The following is a 26583-nucleotide window of genomic DNA, read 5'->3' on the forward strand; positions in this document are numbered from 1 at the left end:
ACCGAGGGGGTGAGCAGGGGTTATTTTAGTAGTGTTACTCCCTTACCCTGACTAGGAAGAAGGGTCCTACTTGGACAAAGGTATCTACCTCTGCCAACTAGAGATCCCCATTTCTAACATAATTTATGACATTACTGTTGGCATCTTAACTGACGTCATTAATGACATTCCTGAAGACATCAAGCAAGCATCTTTTGTAAACATTACTCTATAAACTAGTATGGCATTAGAGGCCTGAAAGTGAGTACAAATTATTCAATGTATACAGAAGGAGCATACAATTATTATAATTTTCTCCACAAATAGTTCCATGCTAATCTCGCTCGCTTCGGCGGCACACATACTAAAATTTGAACGAAACAGAGAAGATTAGCATGGAACTATTTGTGGAGAAAATTATAATAATTGTCTATATACATTGAATCTTTGTCAGATGACCTTTGGGCGTTGGATCATTAGAAGTGAGCATTAAAAGTTGTTCTGAATATTCACCCCAGAAATAATCACTTAGAATACTCACCTGTGTACCCGAGTTCCGACCCTCACCACTCTTACATGTTGGTGAGTACAAATTAGCTCAGAATAATATGAAGCATCATTAATGCCTTCACCCATGCAACTCCCTTAGATAAAGGAAGATGTCAGCAGCCAGCATTTAATGCACTGAGCCATCTTGGCAGTTGGCATAGCTGAGAAGCTGTGGTTGATGCTCTTGCACCCAGTGAGTGGTACAGAGATCTGAGAAGACTTTGGACAGCATTACCAGCAGCCCCTCCAAAGACTTGCTGCTCTCTACTGATGAAGAAATAAACCCAGAAACACATGTTCAGAGATATACAGCCCAGGCTGCACCAACAAGGGTGCAAAACAAATGGCTACCACTGAAGAAAGCATTATCATGCTCTGCATGTACCATAATGCATTGGGGAAAACAGTGGGACGTGAGGCAGTGTGCTTCCACACTCCTCTTGTTTGAAAAAGCTCCCTTGAGCTAATGAGCTGGCGAGCTCTGGTTGATGCACCTGCGCCCAGTGAGTGGCACAGAGACCTGAGAAGACTTTGGGCAGCATTTTCAGCACCCCCCCAAAAGATGTGCCACTCTCTACTGATGGAGGACTAAATCCAGAAACACGTATCTAGAGATATACAGCAGTGGTTGCACCAACAAGGGTGACAAATTAAAGACTACCACTGAAGTAATAATTATCATGCACTGCAATTACCATAATGCATTGGGGCCAATTGAGTGCTCGCACACCCTCACTAACTGGAAAAAATTATATTATGAGGCCTCCAGGACTCTATTCAAAAGATGACAGAGGCAGTAATTTGGGAACCCTGCCACAAATAATAATTCAATGAAAGGCCTCAGCCTTTCTGCGGAAAGGTTTGTATGACAATATCACGTACCAAAAATACTTTACACATTTAGCATGATAAAAATATTGAGTGCTATAATATTGTGAAACCAAGTATAGAAAGCTAAGTTTAGATTTACTCTTTTTAATTCCAGGTCTATCTACCTTGGATGTCTCGAATAATACTCGTGCAAAATACTTTTTTTAATCATATTTATCTGAACTTCTTATCGCCCGGGAAGATATGTTATTTTCAGGATGTTAATGAATGTGTATGTTTTAATGCAAATAGGACCTGGAAATAAAACAGGACATGAGGAGGTAACAAAGACAATAGCGTATTAAGCTGGTTCTCCTCAAATACTCAGATATTATATCACGACCCGTGGATTTAGGCTCTAAATCATTGTAGTGGATTTAGATCTATAAAAGGTGTGTAGCACCAAATGTACACAATTGTCCAGTTCCTTTCAGGTGTTCTATAAAGCCACTATAGTACATGGTAAAATTACTATACGTAAATGATCTCTCCCTACACTCTCAAGCACTGTTTAAGTATTTTAGGCATTTTTTTATTTTGGAACTTTTTAAAGTGAATTTATTAGGCAGAAAGCAGCTTTTCATTACACGAAGACCCCATGTGAAGGATTTTACCGCCATCCACAATAAACATTCTCCCAGACTTGCATTCTAACAATATATCTGATTTGCTTGAATTTCTTAGTTTCTTTCTATGTTTCTTTTTCTTTCTTCTCTATATTTAAATTCATGTTCTTTCAAACTTAATTTCTCCATGCAGTGTTCCACTTAATCTTACTTAGTTTCCCTACTCATTTTGAATTTCCTTCAAGTTTTCTGTCTTTGTCATCCTTTGACATGTGTATCTCTTTATATGCAAATGTTCATCCCCTTTTTTCTTCACTGTTGTTTTCCTGACCTATTTCATTCCTTGGCGATGTGTCACACCGGTGGAATACAATGTTTTACTATTCCGGGTGCTTCTAGGAAACCTCGCCCACAGAAAGACATTTACCCTCCCTGCTCATCACTGTCTGTCTTATAAAAGGACATGAGCAGCCTTTAAATTCCAAAGAAGTCTTGGAAGGTCTCTCGTTGTTGCACCTCGAAGAACTGAGCTTGAAACCACAGGTGAGGAAGGTCTGTATATGTATTTTTTACAATGGCATCTACAATTCGGAGCTTTCCTGAGAGATAACTTCCTAGTCTCACCATCAGCCTGACTAACAAAGACCACAAATAGGGAGCTCTCTGAAGGGTATTGGGCATTAAGTCCATAAACAGCACTGTGTGATAGGAACAGAGATTTTAAACAGTAATTAAAACACTTTTGTTGAGCCATGCTGTGGCTTGGGATGTACTGATGACATCTCAAGGATTTCCAATGTTCGCAATGTTCATCCCGTTGTAATGTTCGAAGGGAACTAATGTGGGATTTGAGGGACCAATGAGCACAATGTAAATGTATGCAAGGTGCCAGGTCCATCAGTGTCATTCTAATGGTTTTGGGGGCCCAGGTCTAGAAAAATTTCAGGGGCCCCTGTTTGGAATAACATTGAATTGTATTACCCATTTTTTGGTAATGCAAGCCCTATATTGCCTAACAATAGTGAATTATACATTAGGCTGAAATAAACCCTCTGGCATCACAGTGTTCAAGGATGCACTAGAACTACACAAGATTCCAAGATGTTAGTAAAATGATGTTCACCTCTATTTAATAAATGGTTACGTTTATTTTTCCGTCCAATTGTGACAACTGAACTCAAAGCAGCAGCAAACCAAGTTAAAACTACCTTCCCTAGTCATTTGACATTCTCCTTTCAGATGGTATTGTTTGGCAGTAGTGTGTTTACCTATTGTGGGGCAGCTGCGCTCTTTACGTAATGTGGGGCAGCAGTTTCCTTTACCTATTGTGGGGTAGCTGTTTCCTTTACCTTTTGTAGGGCAGCTGCGCTCCTTACATATTGTGGGCGGCTGCATTCTTTACCTATTGTGGGGCAGCTGCATTCTTTACCTATTGTGGGGCAGCTGCATTCTTTACCTATTGTGGGGCAGCTGCATTCTTTACCTATTGTGGGGCAGCTGTTTCCTTTGCCTTTTGTGGGGCAGCTGCGCTCCTTACATATTGTGGGCGGCTGCATTCTTTACCTATTGTGGGGCAGCTGTTTCCTTTTCTTTTTGTGGGGCAGCTGCGCTCCTTACATATTGTGGGCGGCTGCATTCTTTACCTATTGTGGGGCAGCTGTTTCCTTTGCCTTTTGTGGGGCAGCTGCGCTCCTTACATATTGTGGGCGGCTGCATTCTTTACCTATTGTGGGGCAGCTGTTTCCTTTACCTATTGTGGGGCAGCTGTGTTATTTACCTATTTTAGAGCTGCGTTCTTTACTTATTGTGCAACAGCTGAGTTCATTCCCTTTTGTCGGGCAGTTGCGTTCTTTACCTATTGTGGGGCAGCTTTGCTCTTTATCTCAAGTGCTGCAGCTGCAGCTTTTACCTATTGTGGGGCAGCTGCTTTCTTTACGGATTGTGAGCAGCTATGTTCTTTACATATTGTGGGCAGCTGCATTCTTTACGTATTGTGGGCAGCTGTGTTCTTTACGTATTGTGGGCAGCTGTGTTCTTTACGTATTGTGGGCAGCTGCATTCCTTAGGTATTGTGGGCAGCTGTGTTCTTTACGTATTGTGGGCAGCTGCATTCCTTAGGTATTGTGGGCAGCTGTGATTTTCAACTATTGTGCGGCAGCTGCGTTCTGTACCTATTGTGGGGCATCTCAATCAATCAAGCAGCATTTGCAAAGTGCAACACTGCCCCCCCCTAGGGGTATCTGGGCGCTGTGTCTCCATCGAAGAGCCAGGTCTTAAGTCTCTTTCTGAAGTCTGCCAGAAAGAGGGTTGTGCGGAGCTGGAGTGGTAGGTTGTTCCTGGTCTTGGCTGCGATGTGAGAGAAGGAGCGGCCACTGCTGCGGCAGCGACAGATGATGGGGTGTGTGCGAGGGTGAGTGAAGAGGAGCGCAGGTGTCTGAGCTTTGGTGGAAGTTGAGTTAATGGTTGATATAGGCAGGTCTTAGGTCATGGAGGGTTTTGTAGGCATGCGTGAAGATCTAGAACTGCATCTCTTCTGGATGGGGGCCAGTAGAGGTCTCTCAGGTGGAGGGTGGTGTGGGTTTGTTTGGGGAGGTCCAGAATGATTCTGGTTGCAGCATACTGTACAGTGCTTAATTTGTAAAATATTAAGTGCCGGGGAACAAAGTTTTGCTCAGAAGCCGCTACCATTACTGCAGAACGTTGTGGTGCCAAAGACTAAGACCGGGTAGGCTTGAGATCCCTTCATGCAGATTTAAACCACCACCAGACACTCCGTGCCCCTCTCTCTCACTCTTGCACGTTCTTTGTCGTCTCTGCTTCCACCCTTTATCACTGTTCCATCTTTTTCTTTGTCACCCCTTTTGTGTTTTTCTCTCTCTTATCTTGAATCAAAGTGTGATAGGAACAATAAGTGCTAGTGCCCAAAAATAAGTGCTGGTGGCCCCACCTGCAGACACCGGCTCAAAATAAGTACTGATATCACTTAACAGTTCACATCCAGAGGCATGGTATGGATTCCAGAGGCCCTGGTCAAACAAGAAAAATGGGTCCTTGCAGAACCAACAGGTGATGGCGGGTGACAGGTGGTCCCAAGGGGGCTGGTATTTTAAATAAGGGGTGTTTCCTCTGCCACTGACTGACCATCCACGTAACTCTTAATATGAGCACAGTGACAGGACGGTTCTATTCAGTCACTGAAGGGGCATCCTCCCATTTCGTTCAATATGCTTTTTTATTTTTTTATTTTCAGCCTTTCAGCAGCTTGGCACTACTAGTCTACTGCACACAGCACTGTCAATTAAAAAGACAGTGTAAGACAGTCATGCCGCAACTACACACACCTCAAAGGGCCCCCTTCAGGATTACAGGGCTCACCGCAGCTTCCCCACCCACGCACTATGTGGGCTTCAGAACAACCGTTCTGTAAGCTGCCAGACTGCCAGTCCTGTACACTCTGTGGTGTTGGGCCTCAGGCCCACATGGTGCTGAAAGGAGGGACACTGACACTGGGTATGCAGTACAGAAATTGGCCCCGAGCACGTGCACCCGGGCCTTTTTATTGGCGGGGCCACGTCACTCGTGACACCCGTGATTGATGGGTGTCGGATGCAGTGTGTCCAGCCCTCAAGGGAGTGGCTGGAAGTGCAACTTCCTGCGGGACACTAGAACGTGTCTCGCAGGACACTACATTCCTCCCCAACTTTATTGAAGGACAAAACAAGGAGTCAAGTCCAACCTGTGGGGAAAAACACAGTTGATGAAATACCACAGGGTCCATCAGCTTTCTCGAGTCAGGTGGCCGGACGACATCAGACGAGGGCTGGTGACCTTGGCTTGCAGCAGAACCTTCTCCGCGGGCACTCGTAATTTAACCTGAGGGACTCAGGGCACGACCGCCGGCTTGGAGACGTCCGCTGCATACCGTCCGTTCGCTGACAATGACGTGTCTTGCATGGCTTCCTCTTGGCTGACGTCAGTGATGGTCTGTGGTGAGATCTAACAGTTCCTTTGGTGGGCTGCGTCATGACCATGGATGGAGTCTAACGTGAGAGTTCACAGAGGTGTTGCTGGACCGACTGTCCCTGTGGAACCACGTGGCTGTGACCGGTACCCTGTTGGTGGGGCAATGTCACTTGTCGCTCTCCCGCCTGGGGAGGCCCGTCATCGGGGTTGCTGCGGGACTATAGGAAGGCTGCACTGGAGCCGCTGCTTGGGTGCCATCTGGTGGCAGCTGCAGGACCGCCGAGGAGCCGTTGCTTGGTCGCACGCACAACCCTCACGGGTGGATGATTGTTGGTCAAGACTTGCACTCGCTGCCGCGGTTCCGGTGTAGGCCCAGTTCACAGGCGGTTGCTAGTTCCCTTTAGTCGGCTTGTGTGGCAACGGTTTTCGGACTCCAGTCCATCGGTACTCGGGAAGTGGTGTTTGACGCATGTGCTGATGACTGGCGTGGTGATGGCTACCAGCTAGGTGGAGATCGGAATGACAGGTGTTGGTGACTTGCTGGGAGGGTTTGGATGTTAGGATGGACCTGGGCAGCCACGTGCCTCCGCCTTGCTGATGTTGAGTGTCCATGGTGGCTTAACACGTAGAGTGTGTTGATCCTCTCTTGCCTGGCTTGGGGCCACTGTCGACTCCATCTTGAGGCGGTGTGAGGACGGACACTCAGGGCAGATCTTCACCCCTGGCATCTGCGGACAGGAGCAGGGATGCCGCTTGACTTGGACAGCCGACGCTTGGGGAGTGGCCATTCACCTGAAGACGCGTTGGGGAGACGCGGTTTGCGACTGCTGCGGCTTACATTCGGTTCTCTTGTGAGGCTGTGTCCAGGGACGGTTGTCCGCCTTGGTGGCTGTCAGATGTGTCAGGGTGAGTTCTTGGCTTGCTGTGAGTCCCCGGTCTTCTCCTTTTTCTGATCTATTCAGTCTACCTGTGTCTTCCGGTTTTCCAGAGTGACAGGGCTGTCACTCTTCTTTCTTCGAGGGCGTTGTGCTTGGACCTCGAGGCGGCGCTGTTCGGGCGCCGGCTTCTGCCTTCGCTCCGGCGAGCTCCTTGCTTGCTGGGCAACAGGATGTCCAGTCGCGTGTCGCTGGCGCGTCTGTTGCTGTGGCGGCCGCCACGTGGAGTGTGCGACTCCTTCCTTGCCTGTCGTGGGTCACCGCCGACTCCATCTTGAGGCTGTGTTGAGGAGGACACTGTGTCACGGACACAGTGACGCTTTCGGGCCGCTGCGGGTACGACTCCTCTCTTGCCTGTTGTGGGTCACCGCCGACTCCATCTTGAGGCTGTGTTGAGGAGGACCCGGTGTTGCTTTCGGCCCTCTGCGGGGCTTCGCTGGTGCAGTGGGGACATGGTCACTCTCTGTGCTGCGCTCAGCTGTGTTTCGTTGCGGAGATGCTTCTATCTCCCGGGCGCCTGCCCGTGCTGTCGGATTCACTGGTGTGGCCTTCTGCGCGCGTCGGACCACGTGCGCTCCGCCTTCGCCGTCCTCTTCTGGCAGCTTGCGTGCCTGTGTTGTAGCTTGCGATTGTACCTGTTCACCAGTAGGAGCGGGTGGTGCGACCTCTTCCCTGGCAGTGACGTTGGGCAGCCATGTGTGGTGCGTGCTCTGCACCGGTCCGTCTTGTGCTGTTGCTAGGGGCAGCTCCTGTGGGGCGTTGTTGTCTTGGCTGGCTGTCCATCCATGTTGGCGGAGGCGGTCCGTGCTTAGCTCTGAGTTGCTTGCATCCCTTTGCGAGGCTTGCCAGTCTCTCCGTGACTCCGCTGTCATCAGGGGACGTCCTGGCTGTTCACATTTGCGGGGTACCAAGGGCCGCTCTAGGCGCAGACTCCTCTGTGGGCACTTCTTGCTGTGCCTGTTATAGTCCGGGTCAGCCACTGGGGTGAGCAGGCAGTCCTCCTGGTGGTGGCGGTGCGCACTCTTGGCTCTGTTGGCTGTCGTTGCTGGCTGGTGAACCGGACGCTATGCTGTGCTCTAGTACTGCTGGTCTGTCGGGGCAGCGTAGCCACACTTGACGCTGATCTGCTGACGTCGGTCGCGGCGGGCGGTCAGCGTGCTGGACCGCTCTCTTGATGTGCTGGCGCAGACCTCTTGCACGGAGCCCTTCGCAAACTCCTCTCGCTGATTCTGCCGCTTCTGGCAGGGTAGTGTGTGTCAGGACCTCCCCTTCAGTCTTTAGTGCTGCTGGGCTGACGGTCGCGGGGAGTAGCTGGCTAACAGTTCTGGCCAGGCGGTGCGTCTGTCCCTCAGCGCGTGGTGTCTGGGTAGCCACGAGGTGGCGCTGCGGTTATCGCGGTGGCTGCCGTGAACACTGTAGTCGGTGGGGGCTGGGGGAGCCGGTGTGGTGACTGTTCGTGGCCACCGTGCGGGAGCTGAGAATATTGCGTGGTGCCCTTGGTGCTAAGGTGGAGTGAGCTGCCCTCTCCCATTGTGTGTGGTCTGGGGCACTCCTTATAGCTTCGCCTTGTCCCTGGGCCGGGGGTGTACTGGTCGCAGCGGACCTGTGGATGTATGTGCATGGATCTCCCTGGTATGATGAGGTTGGCCTGCCAATGGTTTCGCCCTACAGTTCGTTTCTTCCTCTCGTGCCCGGTTGAAGTAGCTGCGGTATGCTCTGGACCCTGCAGGCTTCTCCTCTTCACTGGCTGTGGCAGCGGCCTCTGGCGACATTCTGCCACTCGGTAGCCACAGACAGGGAGCTACAGAGACACAGGATGTCCCTCCTTGTACCACTGGCCGGTGCGTGTGTCAGTTCTGCCTGCTTTCAGGTGCAATGTGGCTCTGTGGCCACCAGGTGGCGCTGCAGCCTCTTGACCGGCGGCAGAAAGGAAAACCCTCGCTGTGTTCTGGGAGTTGGCAGAGAAGCTCACTGGCAGGTAGGGAGTGCTGCCGTCTACTTCGTGTTTTTTTTCTACTCAGGATTGCCTCTGTGTGTCCTCTCGCATGCCGTGGCTGGTGGGTGCTTGTTGCAGGCTGTTGTGTTGCTTGCTCCTTCCTCTTGGCCTTCAGCGCGTGGGGCTGAGCAGTGGCGGTATCCGGCTCCGGGTTCAGGCACTCACTGGCAGGTAGGCCATGCAGGCTGCTTCACCATTGCGCTGCCCAGCGCTCCGGATTGCCGCTGGAGGGGCTGGGACGGCGAATCTCTTTCATTCTGGACCGGGGGCTGTGTCATGCAGCGTTCGTGTTGTGTAGGGGTAGCGGTGTGGCGTGAGACCAGCAGGTGGCGCTGCGGCTCTTTTCCTCTAGCTCAGTTTAGGCCAGCCGCCGCTTCTTACGGATCTGCTCCGTGCTTCAGCTGGGGTCGTGGCAGTTTGCATCTCCTCACTGCAGGCCACGCTGTGTTCTCGGCGGTGGCGGCGGGTGCATCCGGCCACCATTCCCTCTCACGGTGCCAGCGAGATGACCTGCAGTAAATCAGCACCGTTCGAGCACCGATTCATGGAGGCTGCCAGCGTGCAGGAAATTGGAGGCTCAGCAGGTGGGTGCAAGCGGGGCTGCAGGGTATGGGAAGCGCTGTGCCGTAACAGGTTTGCAGGCCCTCCTGCTGTTGCAGGTTGTGTGGCAGCCATCTTGTCGCTGCGGTCTGCTTACTACACTTGCGGGCACATTCCGAGTGTTGTCAGGGAGTCGGCGCTATCCCGGGACTCGGGCGGTAGCTGGGAGTAGTGTCTTCCCTCTTCGCGCTCAGTGCAGGTGCGGAGAACTGCCCGTGGGCGCTCCAGAGTTTGCAGGGGGGTGTCCACTACCTTCACGCTGTCGAGGCCGGCCGGCTCTTTCGTCCCTCGCAGTGCAGTCACGGCAGACGTGTTGGCACGGGGCTTTGTGCAGGCAGCGCTCGTCTCCTCAGGACCAGGAGGTGGTGACACGGTGACGCGAGGGGCATAATTCTCACCTCTGTCACGGGTGGCGGGGAACGGTGCACTGGGGGTGCCACTCGCCGGGCTCCTTTCCTCCCTCACGGGGAGCGATGAAGCGCAGAGCAGCCGGTCCGCGGGGTCCACTGCCCGCCTCGTCGCCAATGTGGTGTTGGGCCTCAGGCCCACATGGTGCTGAAAGGAGGGACACTGACACTGGGTATGCAGTACAGAAATTGGCCCCGAGCACGTGCACCCGGGCCTTTTTATTGGCGGGGCCACGTCACTCGTGACACCCGTGATGGATGGGTGTCGGGTGCAGTGTGTCCAGCCCTCAAGGGAGTGGCTGGAAGTGCAACTTCCTGCGGGACACTAGAACGTGTCTCGCAGGACACTACACACTCGTCTTTACCTTTCGTTTCTCCAGTAGGAAGCACAGCCGTGTTGCACTCCATCAGCTTGCATATCACAGACCTTCATTTTGAGTAACATGTTCTTTCTTTCTGACCTTAAGACTTCTCTGATATCCCAAGGTTCCTTGCATCAGGGAAAGACCAGTCGGAAGAAGAGGTGTTTCTCCATTTTGGAATTAAGCAACTCTAACGACCTTTAGGATCGTATTACCAACCATTAGACCAGCTTAATACTTGGAGCCTTTTCGTCACCGGATCAGAGCTGATTTGTAGAAACTTCGATTTATGAAATTCTCTTTTATCACTGTTTGGAAATGCTCTCCAAAGAGATAGTCGAACTATTGCATTAAAGATTCAGATCAACATCTCCCTCTAGTGGATGAAAATATTATCACTGCCTGGCTCATTCGACAAGCTTGTTTCAGCTTACTAACACGGCCCATTAACATTCTTCTTTCTGCTTACGGTCCCATGGACATCGGACGCAAATAAGTTCACGCCCTGAAGAAGGTGTTACCCCGGGGAAAGGGGGTGTTACACCGAAACGCGCGTCGGCGTCTCGAATTAACATGTTTATTTAACATTTCAATATATTGATGTCAGTTCTATAGACTTTGACTATAAATCATTATCAACAGCATATTATTATTCTTCGTTTTTTTAGGGATTTAAACGAGATATGCCAGTTACTTTTGGGCATCTGAATTATGACTTTCCAGATTTTAGGATGTATGTTCGTTTAATGTGTTTTCTTGGTTTGAATGGTTTTGAATGAAAGAGAAAGTGTTTGAATGTTTTGTGTCCTAGATTGTCCATGGGAATTATGCTTTAGCAGGTTTCCGATGTTTTCATGCTATTTGAACCTCTTTTCTCAATACATGATGGATACATTTATGATTTGTTTCAATTAATTTGTAAATAAAGAAAAGACAAAATATCAATGTGATTATCAGATTCGCATTATAATTTAACGGCATGGTCTAGCAAGAGTGGTCTTTTTCAATAATCGACTTTATTGCGAGATATCAAAACATATAGGTACAGCAGAGTCTTTTGTGTTTATTTGTGATTTATCCCCTGCTGCTCTACCTTTATTCCTACAGGGGTTCCCCTTTTCGTAGTGGTTCTCTGATATCCCAGTCACACAAGATGAAACAGTGTAATTCTACCCCGCCAACAGCCAGGCAGTCACCCAGCTAATTATTTTTATTCTGAACAGTTATCAGCCAATCCGACCGCAAGTGAAGAAATATATAATCCCAGCCCTGTGACATAAGTGCTGGTGCTGAGCACCGGAAAGCAACAGCACAAATTAAGCACTGGTTCTGTATGATCTGGAGTCTGCAGTGGAGCTAGGTGGAGATGCTGGCATTGAGGGATTGCCATAGTCGAGGCGGCTGGTGACAAGGGCCTGAGTGATGGTCTTTCAGGTGTTGGGTGGGATCCATCTGAAGATTCTGCAGAGCATGCTAAGTGTGTAGAATCAGGAGGATGCAACTGCATTGACTTGACGTTTCATGGTTAGTTGGCTGTCGTGGATGATGCCGAGGTTGCGTGCATGGTTGGTCAGTGGAGGTGTAGACCTGAGTAATGCAGGCCACCAGCTGCGGTCCCATGCTGAAGTGTTCTTCCCGAAGATCAACACTTCAGTTTTGTCGGAGTTAAGTTGGAGGCAGTTGTCTCTCCTCCATTTGGCTGTGTTGGTCATGGGGTTGTGGAAGTTTGGTTTGGCGTTGGAGGGGTCCTCAGTGAGTGAGAGGATCAGTTGAGTGTCATCTGCGTAGGAGATGATGTTGAGTCTGTGTCATCTGACAATATCGGAGAGGGGCTGAGGGATGATCCTTCTGGAACATCGTGTATGATGTCTTTGAGTGTGGAGGTGAAGGGAGGCAATTGGATGCTCTGTGTGCATCCAGTGAGGAAGGAGGCGATCCACTTGAGGGCATCTTGCTGTATGAATATGTTGTGGAGTCTGTTGATGAGGGTGTTGTGGGAGATGGTATTGAATGGAGCGGAGAGGTCGAGGAGGATCAGGGCCATTGTTTCTCCACAGACGAGGGGTGTTGGCATACCGTCTGTGGTGGAGATCAGCTGGGTCTCAGTGCCGGGGTTGGCATGGAATCCTGATTGCGAGGCATCCAGTAGGGGTTCTGTTCCAGGAATTCGATGAGCTGCTGGTTGATGGCTTTCTTGAGTACCTTGGCTGGGTAGGGGAGCAGGGAGATAAGGCGATAATGTTTTTTTAGATCTCTGGGGTCAGCAGAGGCTTTCTTTGGGAGGAGTCTGATGTCTGCATGTTTCCATTTGTCCAGGAAGGTTGTTGTGGGGATGGAGTTGTTGAGGATGCTGGTGAGTTGTGTGCTGATTGGGTTCATTGTGAGGTTGTAGAGGTGATGGGAGTAGGGGTCGGTGGGCCCCACTGAGTGGATGGAAGACATGATGGCTGAGGTGGTCAGGGCGGTGAGCCGAGATCAGGTGGTAATTGTTTGGCTTATGTTCGCTGCCTAGGTCACCAACTCACAAAATAGAGTTTGTACATACCACAACACATTTTAGCTGTCGCAAATGGGCCGATTTCCTGTTTGCAACCGCTAAAAACTGTCATACATTTGGCCCTAGATGTACAAAATGATATTGCAGTCGCAAACACTGTGATTCACAAAAGGCAATTTGCGAGTCACAAAATTCAATGTACAACAGTGTCTCTGACATTGTTTGCGATTCCCAATGGGGTCACAAATTGCATGCCTCATGAATATTAATGAGGCTGTCGCAATTTGCAACCCCATTGGGAATAGCTAGCACTCCCAGGGATGGTGGCCTGCTGGGGTCAGCAGACCACCATGTCTGGGACTGCTTTGTCAATAAAGCATTTTTTTAAATGCATTCCGTTTTCTTTAAAGGAAAATGGTGATGAGTACAGGCCCCAGCTAGGCCTGCAGAATACAAGGGTTCGCTCTCCTGTAACAAAAGCTAGAAGGAAGTTGGCACGGAAACTGCAAATACAAAGACAGAGTTTATTAACCCTTAAGATTGGTCCTACAACCTACACAACACTCTTCAGTATTGCATAGAGTAGCACAAAGAACTTGCGTACACGGTCCCCTTTTATACACAACAGAGGGGCTCATAAGTGGGTGGATACAACATAGAGCAAAATTCATTACCATTTATGGACATTTTCGATACAGGATCAATATATGGGCGGAGTTAACAATTTCCTGAGCCCGCAAAAACATAGTCAAACAAGGACTAACTGATAACAGATGTGGTCAAGTCTGGGCATGCGCCAGACAGACAAAGGAGCTAATTATAGACTGTTACTAGGCAGATTACAAGAGCAACTAGCGAAAAGGTAGGACTCTTCTCGTGCAAAGCACGTGGAGACATGACAATACAAAATGGAGTCCGGACATTAGTCAACATAAGACAAGAAACACATTTTAACTAGAGAGAATTCATGTCTTTAGTGAATGCTTAATCATATCGCTGTTTTAGTTTTCAACAATGGGATGCATTTAAAAAAGAAAAATCAAACTTTTCAGTTTCATTTTTTAAGGGCAGGCAGTGGTCCCTGGGACCACTGCCTGCCCTTAAAAAATATTTGTACACCCATTCACAAAGGGGAAGGTGTCCCCTAGGGACCCCTTTACGTTTGCGAATTGTTTACCACCTACTTGAAGTAGGTGGTAATCTGCGAGTTTTTTGCGATGCAAATGCGGTCGCAAAACACTCATACATAGCAATTGCACTCGCTATTAGGAATGGACGCTGTTGGCACGCCTCTTCCTAATAGCGAGTCGCTAACCCTATTTTGCAGGTCGCTAATAGATTAGCGACTCACAAAATAGGGTTAGTACATTGTGCATCCATTTTTTGCGGTCGCAAACTGGCCAGCTGCCCCTTTACGACCGCAAAAAACGGTCGTACAACTGGCCCTAAACTGCTGCTTTTGTGAGTGTGAAATCCATCATTATAATCGCATTTTTTTTTTTTATTCATAACAGATGGAAGGGTGTTAAATTGTGATTCAGTAGTTTATGTTTCATTGACCTGTGGCCTCACAGACCATTGCAAAGTCACTTGATCAACAGAGGTGGTAACTGATTTGCAAAGGGGGAGACCCTCTCTTGGGACCCCTTCTCCTTGGGCAGTCAGCAGTAGTAGGCAGAGGTTGTAAGGCGTGCATGCTTTGATTGACACTTCCACTCATTGGTTAGGGGTAAGCATGTCATTCTGTACTCCACCTCTGGTGCTTCATGAGCAGTGTGGGGCTAGGTTTGCAATGCAGGCATAGGACATTTCTGCATTCCACCTTCACCTGCAGCAGACCAGCAGGGGGTAAGGCTGCTGTAGTGGAAGGTGCAGTTTCCACCCACCTCTGCATTTGCAAGGGATGCTCTGGAATCTTTTAGGCAGTATTTGAATCTCATCATTGACATGTACCAACCCCTTCAGGTCCATAAATGCCATGGGGCTGCTAACATGGGTAACTTATGCATGGGGCTGCTATCAGCAGTCCGCTGTCGCCGTGTCCAGATCGTTTACTGCAGCCAACGCATAGCAGAGCACTGGGCACGCAAGCTGCTTTGATATGAATGTGGTCCAGGAATGTGAGGGCATCATCAACACTTTCTGCCCAGTCTGCATCCTGCACACATGCCCCGTTAGTGAATTGGGCTCTGCCGGGTTGAAACTGCTGCCATGTGTTTGAAACGGCAAAAACACCCCTTGCAAATGCATGTTCACAGCTCCAACATTTGGGGATGTCCTATGCTTCTCTGCCTCTCTTCCTTCTCACATGTACACGCCCTCCTTGGAATTGTACTTCATGCCGGGCAGCCTTCTGTGTAGCCGCGGCCCGTGCAGGTAGGAGCGGTGGGGCGTTGGGGCCGGGTAGGGGGTGATTTCGACAGACTATGATGAGGTAAAATTAAATAAATAATTTATTTTCTTTGGTTGTCGTCTGTCGAAATCCGCCCTCCACCCGGCCCCACCGCCCCACCACTCTAACCTGCATGGGCCACAGAGGCCACTGTGTTAGTAAAGAGCTGTCAACAAGGAGTCCTGTGTGTAAGACTTCAAAGGCCTGTGTGAATCTGAATGTTTCAATTAAAATCCCATCCCAAATGAAGCCAAAACCAGGAGCACAAATCGAAAACTCACCTACATAGGAGTCAGGTGCTCAAGGTTTAGGTGCGGGCTAAAGAGAGCTTTGTGTGTTATCAGGTTCATGTTTAAAAAATACTACATAGAGTAAATTTAAATAACTCTCTTTATACATTGGGCTTTTCACATGTCGCTCAAATTATGCTGTGTCCCGCTAAGATACATAGTCTACGTTAAAGGGCCATCTCACTTTAGCCATTGGCTGCATTCATTTTGAGAAATTGCTTGTGGACATGTACACATCCACCAAAGACAATATATAGTTCCACAAGGTTCCGAAGTTAAGGTCACTCCTATTTTCCAGTGACTGCTAGCAGCTGTGTATGGTAGGGTGTCATCACCCTCTTCCATAGAAATCAACCAGTGTATTGAAAGCTTCAATATTGACTCATCATCATAAACCAGATTTAGCATATTCATCTACCTTATAGAAAACAAGCACCAATCATTAATCTAGCAACAATCTATATGTAAATTCATATATTGACGCCACCCCCCTCAGCTTTGAAGGACATGAACACGGCCCTTTACTACGAATGCTTTCACAACGCATTCCATTACAACGCGGTTGTTATAACGACCGCGTTGTTTCTACACAATCCATTACATCACAAGTCATTTCAACGACTTGCTGTAGGAGGTGTGCTGGACTTAGGAATAGTATAATTTACTATTCCAACTCCAGAGTGTGCAACAGTGGGAAGGCGTTGGAATAGTAAATTATACTATTCCTTATGTTAGCGCGCCCCCTACAGCAAGTCATTGAAACAACTTGCGATGTAATAGATCGCGTAGAAACAACGCGGTCGTTGTAACAACCACGTTGTAATGGAAGCACGTTGTGTTAACAGTGTTGTAAATGCTGTTTCCCGTTGGACATGCATGTATGTATGTATGTATATGGTATTTCAATAGAGAAAACATAGCCAAAAGGCAGTAGAGACAAATCAAGAGATTGCATCTCCTTGAGAGGGACATCTGAAAGCATTTAAAAGGCTAAAGGGCAGATTTACTTAGAATTCATACAAAGCAGTGCAGCAAGTCATTTTGTAGGGCCGGGTTGAGTGAATGTAAGATATGACACTCTTCGGCTCTCTCCCTGCACTGGCACACTTTAGACTGCCTAGAGCCAACGCAAACCATTGCATCCTGGTGCAAGGGTGCCTGTGTTACATGCAGGATTGTTTTTGTGCAGGAAGGGATACATCCCTGTACAAAAACAAGCCTTAGATGCATATTCCCCTTTCTGTGTGTGCAGTACACATAGAAAGAGGAAGTAACGAAGAGAAATAAATATATTTCTCATTGTTACACCTCTTTTAAGATGGAGCACCATTTTGGCACAACCCCAAGTCTTTGTAAAACTGGGTTTGCATCAAAATACATGGGTGGATGCATGGGAACGCCCCTGCTCCACCCAAGTCTGCTACATGGATTTTTGATGCTGTGCTGGATTTCGTTTTGCTGGTTTAGATGCTTTGGACACTCTGCCACTGCTAATCAGTGCCAGAGTGTAAGTGCTCCCTGTGTAAAATATCATATTGATTGGATATACCTGATTGGCATATCTGTATCACCATGAAGTCCCTAGTAAAGTGCACTGTGTGTGCCAGGGCTGGTGATGACAGATGCTACTAGTGGGTCTGCAGCGCTGATTGCGCCACCCACCTGTGTAGCTCTAAAACAGTGTCTCAGGCCTGCCACCGCAGGCCTGCCTGCAGTCCCCGGACTGCCATGTCCTCCTGGCCAGTGTCCACACTGACCGGGCCTAACCCTTCCCTTTTTATACACGTCAGTCATCCCTATGGAAGGCCCAAGGTACCCCCCTGGGCAGGGTGCAGTGTATGTAAAAGGTAGAGCATGTACTAGTGCAGGTAACATGTTCTGGTAGTGAACAACGGCCATTTTGTGTGTTCACTGCTGCAAGGTTATCTTGCTCCATAGGCTAACATGGGGGAGGCTGGTGCCAATGGCTATACGCCTATCTTCTCATAGGAACAAGATAAGGCATGAGTGTTTGATATCCCTGAGCTCAGCATTTAATAACACATCTTTTAGGAGAGGCTGTTTTTAAATCCTGAGTTGGAGAATAGTACTTTTTAGAGAGTAGCTGTTCTCTTGTCTGACCCTTCTGTGTGCCTGGGCGTGCTTGTGGATTGACTGTCTGGCTTGAGAGTGACAGGGGCTGGGGATCCCCCGGGAGGTTGGCTGAGTCAGCCCTCTGCTGAATAGCGATATTTGCAAGGAGAGTGGAGGGAGGAGATAGCACCTGGGATTGAATAGGGCTGTGCCTGCCTGCCACACTGCTGGCTCCACCTCCTGCTGGGCGGCTGACGACTCTGCCCCTCACTCTGAAAAGAATGTAGAGGCCAGGAAAACAAAGTGCTCCAGCAACACCCAGAACTGGATCAGACCGGGCTCAGGACCCACTTGCACAAAGACTTCAAAGACTTTTAGGGGTATAAGTACACGACCCCTGACAACAGATTTTTAGATTCTACCATCAAGAGGAACCTCTGCTGAAAGACGGACCGCTGAGGAACTAAAGGAAGATTGCCTTGCTGTGTGCTCTAAGGGCTGACCTGTTCTGCTGTACAACTGAAGCTGAGGAGGAGAAGGGGTCTTGCTGTGTGCTGACCCTACCCACTTGACTAAACAAGACTTTGCTGTGTGCCGTGTCTTAAACCGAATCTCCAAGGGCCTGAGAAGAGCTGGCCTCCTGTTTCGCAACCCAGGGATAGAAAGGTTGCCAAGAACTCAAGACTCTGCTGTGTCCCCCTTGCGCTGCTGTGTGCCGCAGGGACCGTGGACTGTTCTACCAAGCTTCTCAACATCTGCCTGTGAAGTGGGCTGGCTGCTCTCTGTCTTGCTGGAGAGCGCCGCACTGACCCGGGCCTGACACCGGTTGCCGCATCAAGAAGATCGACGTGCTCATCGGCACGTGCCTTGTCGCGACCCGGAGGCCTGAAGCAGATCGAGGGTCGTACTTCCCTGCTCTACGAAGCCGCGCTGTGAGTGGCTGACTCCGGTGACGTCGACATCGTCACTGGGGGCTCGTCGAGGGAGTTGTGGAAACCTTGCACTGAACAGCCCGAGGAGCGCTTTTACAACGAGTGCAGCGACACCGCCGGAGCAACGTAGCTGCCTAAACATCAAGAGCCTACAAACTGATTCATTCTCAGTGAGTATCGAATCACACAAGAGACTAGAGACTATCGTCTTATGATCCCGACCAACCAAGAAAGCGAATATAGTGTAAACCTGTGATACTTGATTTCAACTGCGAAAACTAGCTAAAGATATATTTTTGATATAACTCACCTGTGTGGTCTAAGTTTGTGGTGTGCGGAGTGGGGATCATTGTGGTGTCTACGTGCAAATACCTTACACATTGCCTTGGGGATAAGCCTGTCTGCTCGAGCCAAGCTACCTAGAGGGTGAGCAGGGGTTATCTACCGTGTGTGTCCCTGTACCCTGACTAGAAGCAAGGGTCCCTATTTGGTCTAAGGTGTATACCTCTGCCAACTAGAGACCCCCAGATCTAACACCTACCCTATGCAAATAAACGCAAGGCAGCATGTTGCGCAGCATTGCTGTGCTTTGCAGTTACTTCACCACACAAAGTGGCTTTCTGTGGCTTAGTAAATACCAAAAATTATTTTACGTTGGGCTGTGCCACAAAAGTGATGCAGTCCTGACACTATATCAATGTACATTTACTTCTACGTAGTTGGATCTAAGTCGAGATGCACATCTAGTACTTGATGTACTGCAGCTGACACAAGAGGAAAATACTGTAGGTTTGTGTATGTCTTGCCAGCCTCAGATTTTCCCAAATGTAAAAAGTGAAAATATATACATGCATATACCCGAAAGTATTTTAGTCAAATTTCTTTATTCATTGGCTTCTTAGCTATCTGATATTTAGTTTAGTATAATTCAGAAATAGGCTTTGCTCATTATAAACAACAGTGGGTTTGATGGCACATACGTTTATCTCTTTTTAAAAAAACAGTCTGCTAAGAAAAAAATTTAAGGCACTTGAAGTGTTTCAGAGTAATCAAGACAGTTGTTGAAGGATACAATATGGAGACCATGAAACAGTTTTGGTATATTTATTTAGCCCTTAGAAAACATGTACAAATTATTAGAGTGGCTAAAATGTATATGCAAATTTCCGAGTACTCCAGTTTTGTGGACGAATTCTGAAGCAGTAGCTTCCCACTTGAGTGGTGCATCTACTAAAGTCTTGAGGGGCTGCAGCCTTGCTGAGGACTTCAAACTGTTGCTTCTGACTTGACAGTGACATTCAGTAGTAACTTGAAGTACTCCACTGTGCGAAATGCCAGACTTTTAGACTTTGCCAATGCTTGTTTTTTGATGGCACACTACAGAAACTCTACCAGTATCCCAGCTATACCCAACATCAGCTTTTGCTAAAAACGTTAAATGTGGTTCTCATTTTTCTTTTAATTAGAAACTGCCCCGGCGAGCTACGTCTGCTGACCTTCAGAAAAACCATGGACACCAGGAAGTGGGTCACCCTAATGGCAGGTGTGCTTTTTCTGGGGGCTTCTTTACCTGCAGAAGCCTGCAGATGTAGACCCAGTCACCTACAGAGCTCTTATTGCAATTCAAATGCTGGTAAGTTTCCACATTGCTTCATTTTTACTGATATAATTTTTTTGTTTTGACAACACAAGGGAATGCACTGTTTCACCAGGCATTTTTTTAATGCATGGGATGACCCAGGGCCACTGACATCAGCAGTGGCTAGTGATATCGTAGGCTGGCCTCTCCTTTTAAATATGGATGCAAGAGTCTATGATCTGGGTATCTAGTCTTCGCGAGACCCAGGAGGATGGTTATTTTCCAGACACTGTTACAAATATTCGAAAAGTTGATAGATAAACTTTATTTTATACTTCATCGTAGTTCAATTCTCCTCTTCACCTGCAGAACTCTGCTTCAAAATATACAGACCAGAAATTTCCTTAGCAATATACTTTTAGTACTCAACAAAAATCTGCAATAGGTGTTTAGTGTGAAGAACAGCTCTTTCAGCTAGGGGTGTGCAAAGTCGTGAGCTTCCCCTGCCACTTAGGATTTTTCCAAGTTCAGGTTTTGTAATGCCAAAGATTTTAAAAAGGCTGCTTACGCCTTATTGAACCTAAACTGAAGTGGCCCTTCGGTGGAGTTTCCCTTCCCTGCTAGACCCTTCACTCATGTTTGAAAAGCATGGCCTCCCATGCTCCACCCGCACTGTGCCCCGACGCAGACTCGCCTGCCAATTCCCGCATGCATACCTTTTACGGGTTTAGTAGACTGTCCGGCTAGAACCCTTTTCTATTTTAGTTTTTGGTCTGGCCATAATCTGATAGTTAGAAACTATATTGAAGAATTTACTTAACTAGATATTAAATATCCAAGGAATGTTCTTGCAATTGTTCTAAAACCCTGTTAGAGGAAATTTCTGTAGGATGGAGCTCTTAACAGCTAAACTAAACCCAGCACCTAGACATTGAAATCTGAGTCAGAAAAAGATGGTCCCAGGAGAAGAAAATTGAGTAAAGAGAAAGAGAGGGATTTGATCACTCACTACCTACCTTTTCTCAAAAATTGTCAGCTGTCTCTAAGGGACTTGGGTTTCATGCTTGCTTGTCAACAGTACCAGATTTTTACAGTCCTTTTCCATAAAGAGTGGTCACAGTTATCAGGCAGTTCTAAGTACAGAATGGTCAGGGCCTTATTATGACTTTGGGGGGCCATCGGACCGCAGTAGTCAGAGTGGCAGTGTGGGCACTGCTGCACCAGCGTTCCGACGGCCCCATAATGACTTGGGCGGTCAGACCACATTGGCACCACTGCTGCCAGCAGGAATCAGAGACCCCTGGTTGTAGGAGGCTGGCTTGGTATATGGCGCTCACTTATGTAAGTGTAGCACCCTGCACCAATCTAGACAACCCTTATGGTGATTTTAGTGGTCTAAGACAACCTTGGAAAGCTCTCTAAGGGGTTGCTGTGAAGAGCAGCCTTCAGGCTTATTCGAGAAGGAGTGTAAAGCAGCTTGTTTTACCAGTACTTAGTCTTATGGTGAAGGTTGAGTGAAATAGGAACCACACAGTGTACTTATAAAAATAGTTATTTATTATAGACATTCAGTAACACATTTCAGTATCTCCTACCCAGAGATACAATCACAATACATACAATACGTTAGCAATAAAACAGGTAAGTAGCACAGAAATACAATGGGGGGGACCAAACCATATACTAAAATAGGGGAATGCGTCCCACGACCGAAGTCGGGAATGGACCCAGAAGACGTAGGAGAGTCGTGGACCCACGGAACCACCCAAGTGAGCACAGCATACACAGGTTAAATTGTCAGGCCTGGTGTCACAATTTGAGTGGTCTCTCATGGGTGGCACAATACATGTTGCAGCCCATGGGAGACCCCTGGTGTACCTTTGCCCTTGGTACCATATACTAGGGACTTATATACCAGAGTTCTGAGCATAACCAATTTAGGGGAGAAGCACAGAGACTGGGGTCTTGGTTAGATGGATCCCAGTGAGACTAGTCAGAAAAACAGTATAACACCAGCAAAAATTGGGGGTAACCATGAAAGCAGATCCTACTTTCCTACACTGGTGAAGTACTGGGTATTTTAAGCCCAGCGGTGCAGGGGAACACACCCTATGACTTCGGGGTTCTTCCTGTTTCAGACCTACAGAAACACAGAGTCTTCTGGGTGAAGTCAAAGATCAGTTTATTGGCTGCAGACCAATTACAGGTATCCTAGAAGTACAACAGCGTGTATGTTCTCAGGAGACTGCTGAAAATCACAGAAACGGGCTTCTCCTTAAATATAGATGTTCCTGCCTTAGGCATACATTCCTAGGTTTATGGCATGGTCATTCACAAGTATACATTACAAACGAAAAAGCAGAGTCATGATGACCATCCCACATTCCAGTTAAACAAGCCCATAATTATTTACACAGTAAAGCTCAGATCCCACATCAAATATCGATAGGCCCCAATAAACATGAGCATCTCCTGTTTTGGGAAACAAGCCATAAAGCAGGAACAGCCAGGTGTGAAAGAGATTAGCTGGAGGCTTGTGTAGGATGAAAAGACTTTATGGTGTGTCAAGCCCTGATGCTAATCACAGGCGGCCAGAGGACGGGGAACTCGTGAGACCAGTTTGACCCGGGGCAGCGGAGCCAAGCTGCCCAGGTCACAGAAAAGTCAAGGAAAGGCACATGTGCTCTGAAAGGCCCGTTTTCGCTTCATGCTATATAGCCTATGTGAGGGCAACCATAAGATGGCCACCGATACAAAATGGAACCCACGCAGTGATGTGAAATAGCGTATATACAGTGCATTCATAGCTAAAACGTTACAGAAAGCACTCGTACATACCGCATTAACCATTCGCGGTTCACTATTACCGAGATAGACAGGGGTAGGGCCCTGTCTCCTACGCGGTCCCAAATTCTAAAGTACGACAGACCCTCCTTTTGCCCTTACATAGGCAATAACTATACTCATTTCAATCCGAGTCTAGGTCAATATTCACGAAGTCATGGAGATGTTGCTGTAGCATCATCCTATTACTTAGCTCATCCCTCGACACAGGTTTCCTTACACATAATGTAGCACAAAGGCCACATATCGCAGGAGCACACTGTATGCACAGACAGAACAGGAAAAGGATGGCTAAGATCATTCCAATGACCATCAGAACTTTCCAACCCCAGGCAGATATCAGTTCCCAGAACCACCCCACCAGTGACCAATCTCCTTTATCCACGTGTATGGACTCAGATATTTTATGCAGTTTGGAGATGGCTTGATAAACTGTTGGAGCGTTGTCTGGTATGAAAATGCAACAACTGGATTGGATAACCTTACATACCCCACCACGGTCTGCAAGTATGACGTCTAGAACCATGCGGTTCTGCAAAGTCATGAGGCGATCCGCTTGGAGCTCAGCTGTCAAATTACCAAGGGCACCGGCCGTAACATTAACAGTGGATTCAACCACACAAGTCAGCTGTCTCAGGTTCCTACTATTAACCATAGGTCCCCAAAACGGCAGGAAACCCAAAAAGAAGTCTCCCGCTTCCTGACCGGCAGTATCCTCCTTACTAATCACGCCTCTCACAACTCTGGTCTTGTGATAGTCGGAGGCGGCAGTAAAGGTTGGCGGTAGCAGATTTGCAATATAACATGTGCCCGAGAAATCAGGGGGCAACCATGTATATGCTCGGTCATTGCAGATGAAATATGTACCCTTGGCAGCCAAAAACGCAGGGGAAAACTGTGACGGAAAAGTGTACGTTTTGGTACAGTCACTTCTTCCCAGTTGAGCTCTAGGATTCTGACCATTACCTTGCAAACAGAACCGACCTATGTGGGGTACGACCCAGATTGGGGATGAGATTATCCGCTGTCTTTCACCCAGACTAATACTATACCCCGTCGCGTTCCACCCTACATAAGCTCTCAACTCTTCTTTGGGAATGGATGAGTATGCATCGATATCTCTACTCATATCGGCGACTCCTTTCACTAAAGCTTTGTTATTGGTGCTAGGTCTGATGGAACGCGGTTGTCGGGGGAAGTAGGCGTCTAGTGCATAGAGAAACATGGTCTGGAATGCCCATGACGATCCATTGTAACTATACGGCAGCACCAGATAGGGAATACCCTTATTAATGGTATGCGGCATCAAACCGCACACCCAACAATTTGTTGTATTCATGACTAGTTGGTGCTGGTGCAGGAGCTGAATAAACGAGTTATTCACAAACTCTGATCGTCTAGCTTGTTCATGTTCAGGCAGAGGGTGAAAAGAGTGTGAGGAGATAGTAGGAGGAGGTGTAGGCTGTACAGTGGGTGCAATAGGCTCTTGAGAGGAGAAGAATACAAATCCTACAGTAAACACTACCATACTACATAATACAAACAGGCATAATAATACAAAACGTTTGCGTGTCATGATTTTACACATTCTTGTTTTCATGTTCATTTCCTCAGTGAGTCTCTCCATCTTACAAAACTCCATCCTCTAATCGTGCCGCTCGCGGCGGGTGAGTATCTTCTGCTAAGGAGTATGCCTGTCAGTCCAGGGAACACCCCAGACCAACCAGAACCGTCGACCTAACGTCTTCGGCCTGTACCCCAAAGTCTTGGCACCGCGACCCTGTGGCTGAACCCGGATGGTGGTTCGAAAAACAAAAATCAAGAAAGTCCTTCAGATGGGAGAGCTCTGGTTATCAAAAAAAATAGAAAGGTAAAAGGAAAAGAATATTTATTTGTCCGTGGGCCTTGGCCTCAAATTGTAACGAAAACGGCCAGGCACTGTTTGATCTTGGAACAAAAGTTCAGGCTCTGTAGTGTCCAATCGAGCTGACAGTGGCACAGCTTCTTGCAAAATATCGTCACTTTCCTGCGCTGATGTTGTGCCTTTTATGCGTGCATCACTGAACGGCACAAAACGAGGTACAGTGTCTGTTTCAGAGTCTGCGATACCCTCCTGGACCCACCGGTCATACGGCAGAGGCAAAGGGATCCTCTTCACGTGGGCGCCGTGGATCCAGTTTTTCTTCCCCTTCACTCGAACAGCTGATCTTGTCGACAGCAGCACGAGGTGAGGGCCAATCCAGCGGGGCTCCTCATTGCCCTTCCTCTGAAAATTCTTCACGAGGATCCACGTGCCTGGTTCGATAGGGTGTCCAGGAGCTTCAGAAGCCGGGGGGAGAGTATCATGCACCTGTTGGTGTAAAACACGCAGTTTAGCTGTCAATTCGTGCAAGTAATCAAACAGTACCGGATGCTCGATTTCACTGAATTTCATCGGTCTTGGCACACCCCATACATTGGCCAGGCGGCCAAAAACGATCTTGTAGGTTCTAAGTCCCACTCGGGAGTGTACGGTCATTCTGGTGGATAGGAGTGCTAGAGGCAGAGCGTCAGGCCATTTAAGACCTGAGCTCGCTTGGATTTTGGCCAGTTTAAGTTTGAAAGCGCCATTGTAGCGCTCTACTAATCCTGCTGATTGGGGGTGGTTTGCAGCGTGAAACTTCTGCCTTATACCTAGTCCCTCACACACGTTCTTCATCACTTGACCCACAAACTCACTTCCATTATCACTCCACACCATTCTTGGCATTCCAAACCAAGGGAAAAATTCCTTCACAAGGGCTTTGGCTGTGGATAGAGCAGTGTTATCTTTTAGAGGGTAGGCCTCTATCCATTTTGAGAAAGCGCAAACAACCACCAATACATATTTCAGGTTGTTGCATCTTTCCATGTGGATAAAATCTAGCTGCAAAACTTCAAATGGATATGATGGAGGCGCAAAATGACCAGCTGGAGTTGGGGTTCCCCTACCAGGGTTGTACTTCAAGCATACCATACAATTCTTGACCACATTCTCTGCACACTTAGGAATTCCAGCATTCTGCCATACTGGAGCCAACAACTTACAGATTCCTTTCGTACTGATGTGTGCCATTCCATGTGCCATAGTAACCACTGGAAGCACATATGCATCAGGTAACAACCATCGCCTATGTTCTGACAAATCAATCCAACAACCATTCTCATCCAACTTACCCATACTTTCTCTACACTTGCTTAACTCTTTCTCTGTGGCTTCAGCTTGAAGGGACTTTACACTCTCTATTGTGTTTTCACACATTCCAACATCACCAACCCATCTGGCAGGGCCTGCAACATGCATTCGAGTCTTCACATCTTTTGCTGTTTCTTTCGCGACTTCATCAGCAAACGCATTACCACGACCAACATCGTCAGTGATTTTCTTGTGCGCACTGCATTTCATAATCGCAACTTGTACCGGTAGGGTCAGTGACTCAAGGAGATCATTCACCAACTTGCCATTCTGAATCTTAGCTCCATGCGAAGTCAGGAACCCACGTTCCTTCCACAATCGCCCAAAACTATGAGCTACGCCAAAGGCGTACTGGCTGTCTGTATATATATTCACTCTCATTCCTTCAGACAACATGCATGCTCTCGTAAGGGCAATCAATTCTGCTGCTTGAGCCAAATTTTGTGGCACACGCGCAGTTTCCACAATCGTGTGCAAAGTCGTGATAGCATATGCAGCAGTAGTATCACCATTTGGAAGCTTGAAACACGAACCA

The 26583-nt window shown here is 47.9% G+C and overlaps 1 protein-coding gene across 3 annotated transcripts in view; it reads left to right on the plus strand.

The window, feature by feature from the left end:
• Positions 1 to 2439: 2439 nt before the first annotated feature.
• LOC146796825 (metalloproteinase inhibitor 1-like) overlaps positions 2440 to 26583 on the plus strand; it is a 55688-nt gene continuing 31544 nt past the window's right edge. For 2 of the 3 annotated variants that reach the window (XM_085629562.1, XM_085629564.1), the window contains exons 1-2: positions 2440 to 2507; positions 19878 to 20044. In XM_085629562.1, the coding sequence (XP_085485688.1) occupies positions 19921 to 20044 (124 nt within the window). In that variant the 5' untranslated portion in view covers positions 2440 to 2507; positions 19878 to 19920. Of the gene's footprint in view, positions 2517 to 19877; positions 20045 to 26583 lie in introns of all 3 variants that reach the window. The other variant, XM_085629563.1, reaches the window with a different exon arrangement.

The sequence above is a fragment of the Triturus cristatus genome, chromosome 10, assembly GCF_964204655.1.
Source record: "Triturus cristatus chromosome 10, aTriCri1.1, whole genome shotgun sequence".
In the NCBI taxonomy this organism is placed as follows: domain Eukaryota; kingdom Metazoa; phylum Chordata; class Amphibia; order Caudata; family Salamandridae; genus Triturus; species Triturus cristatus.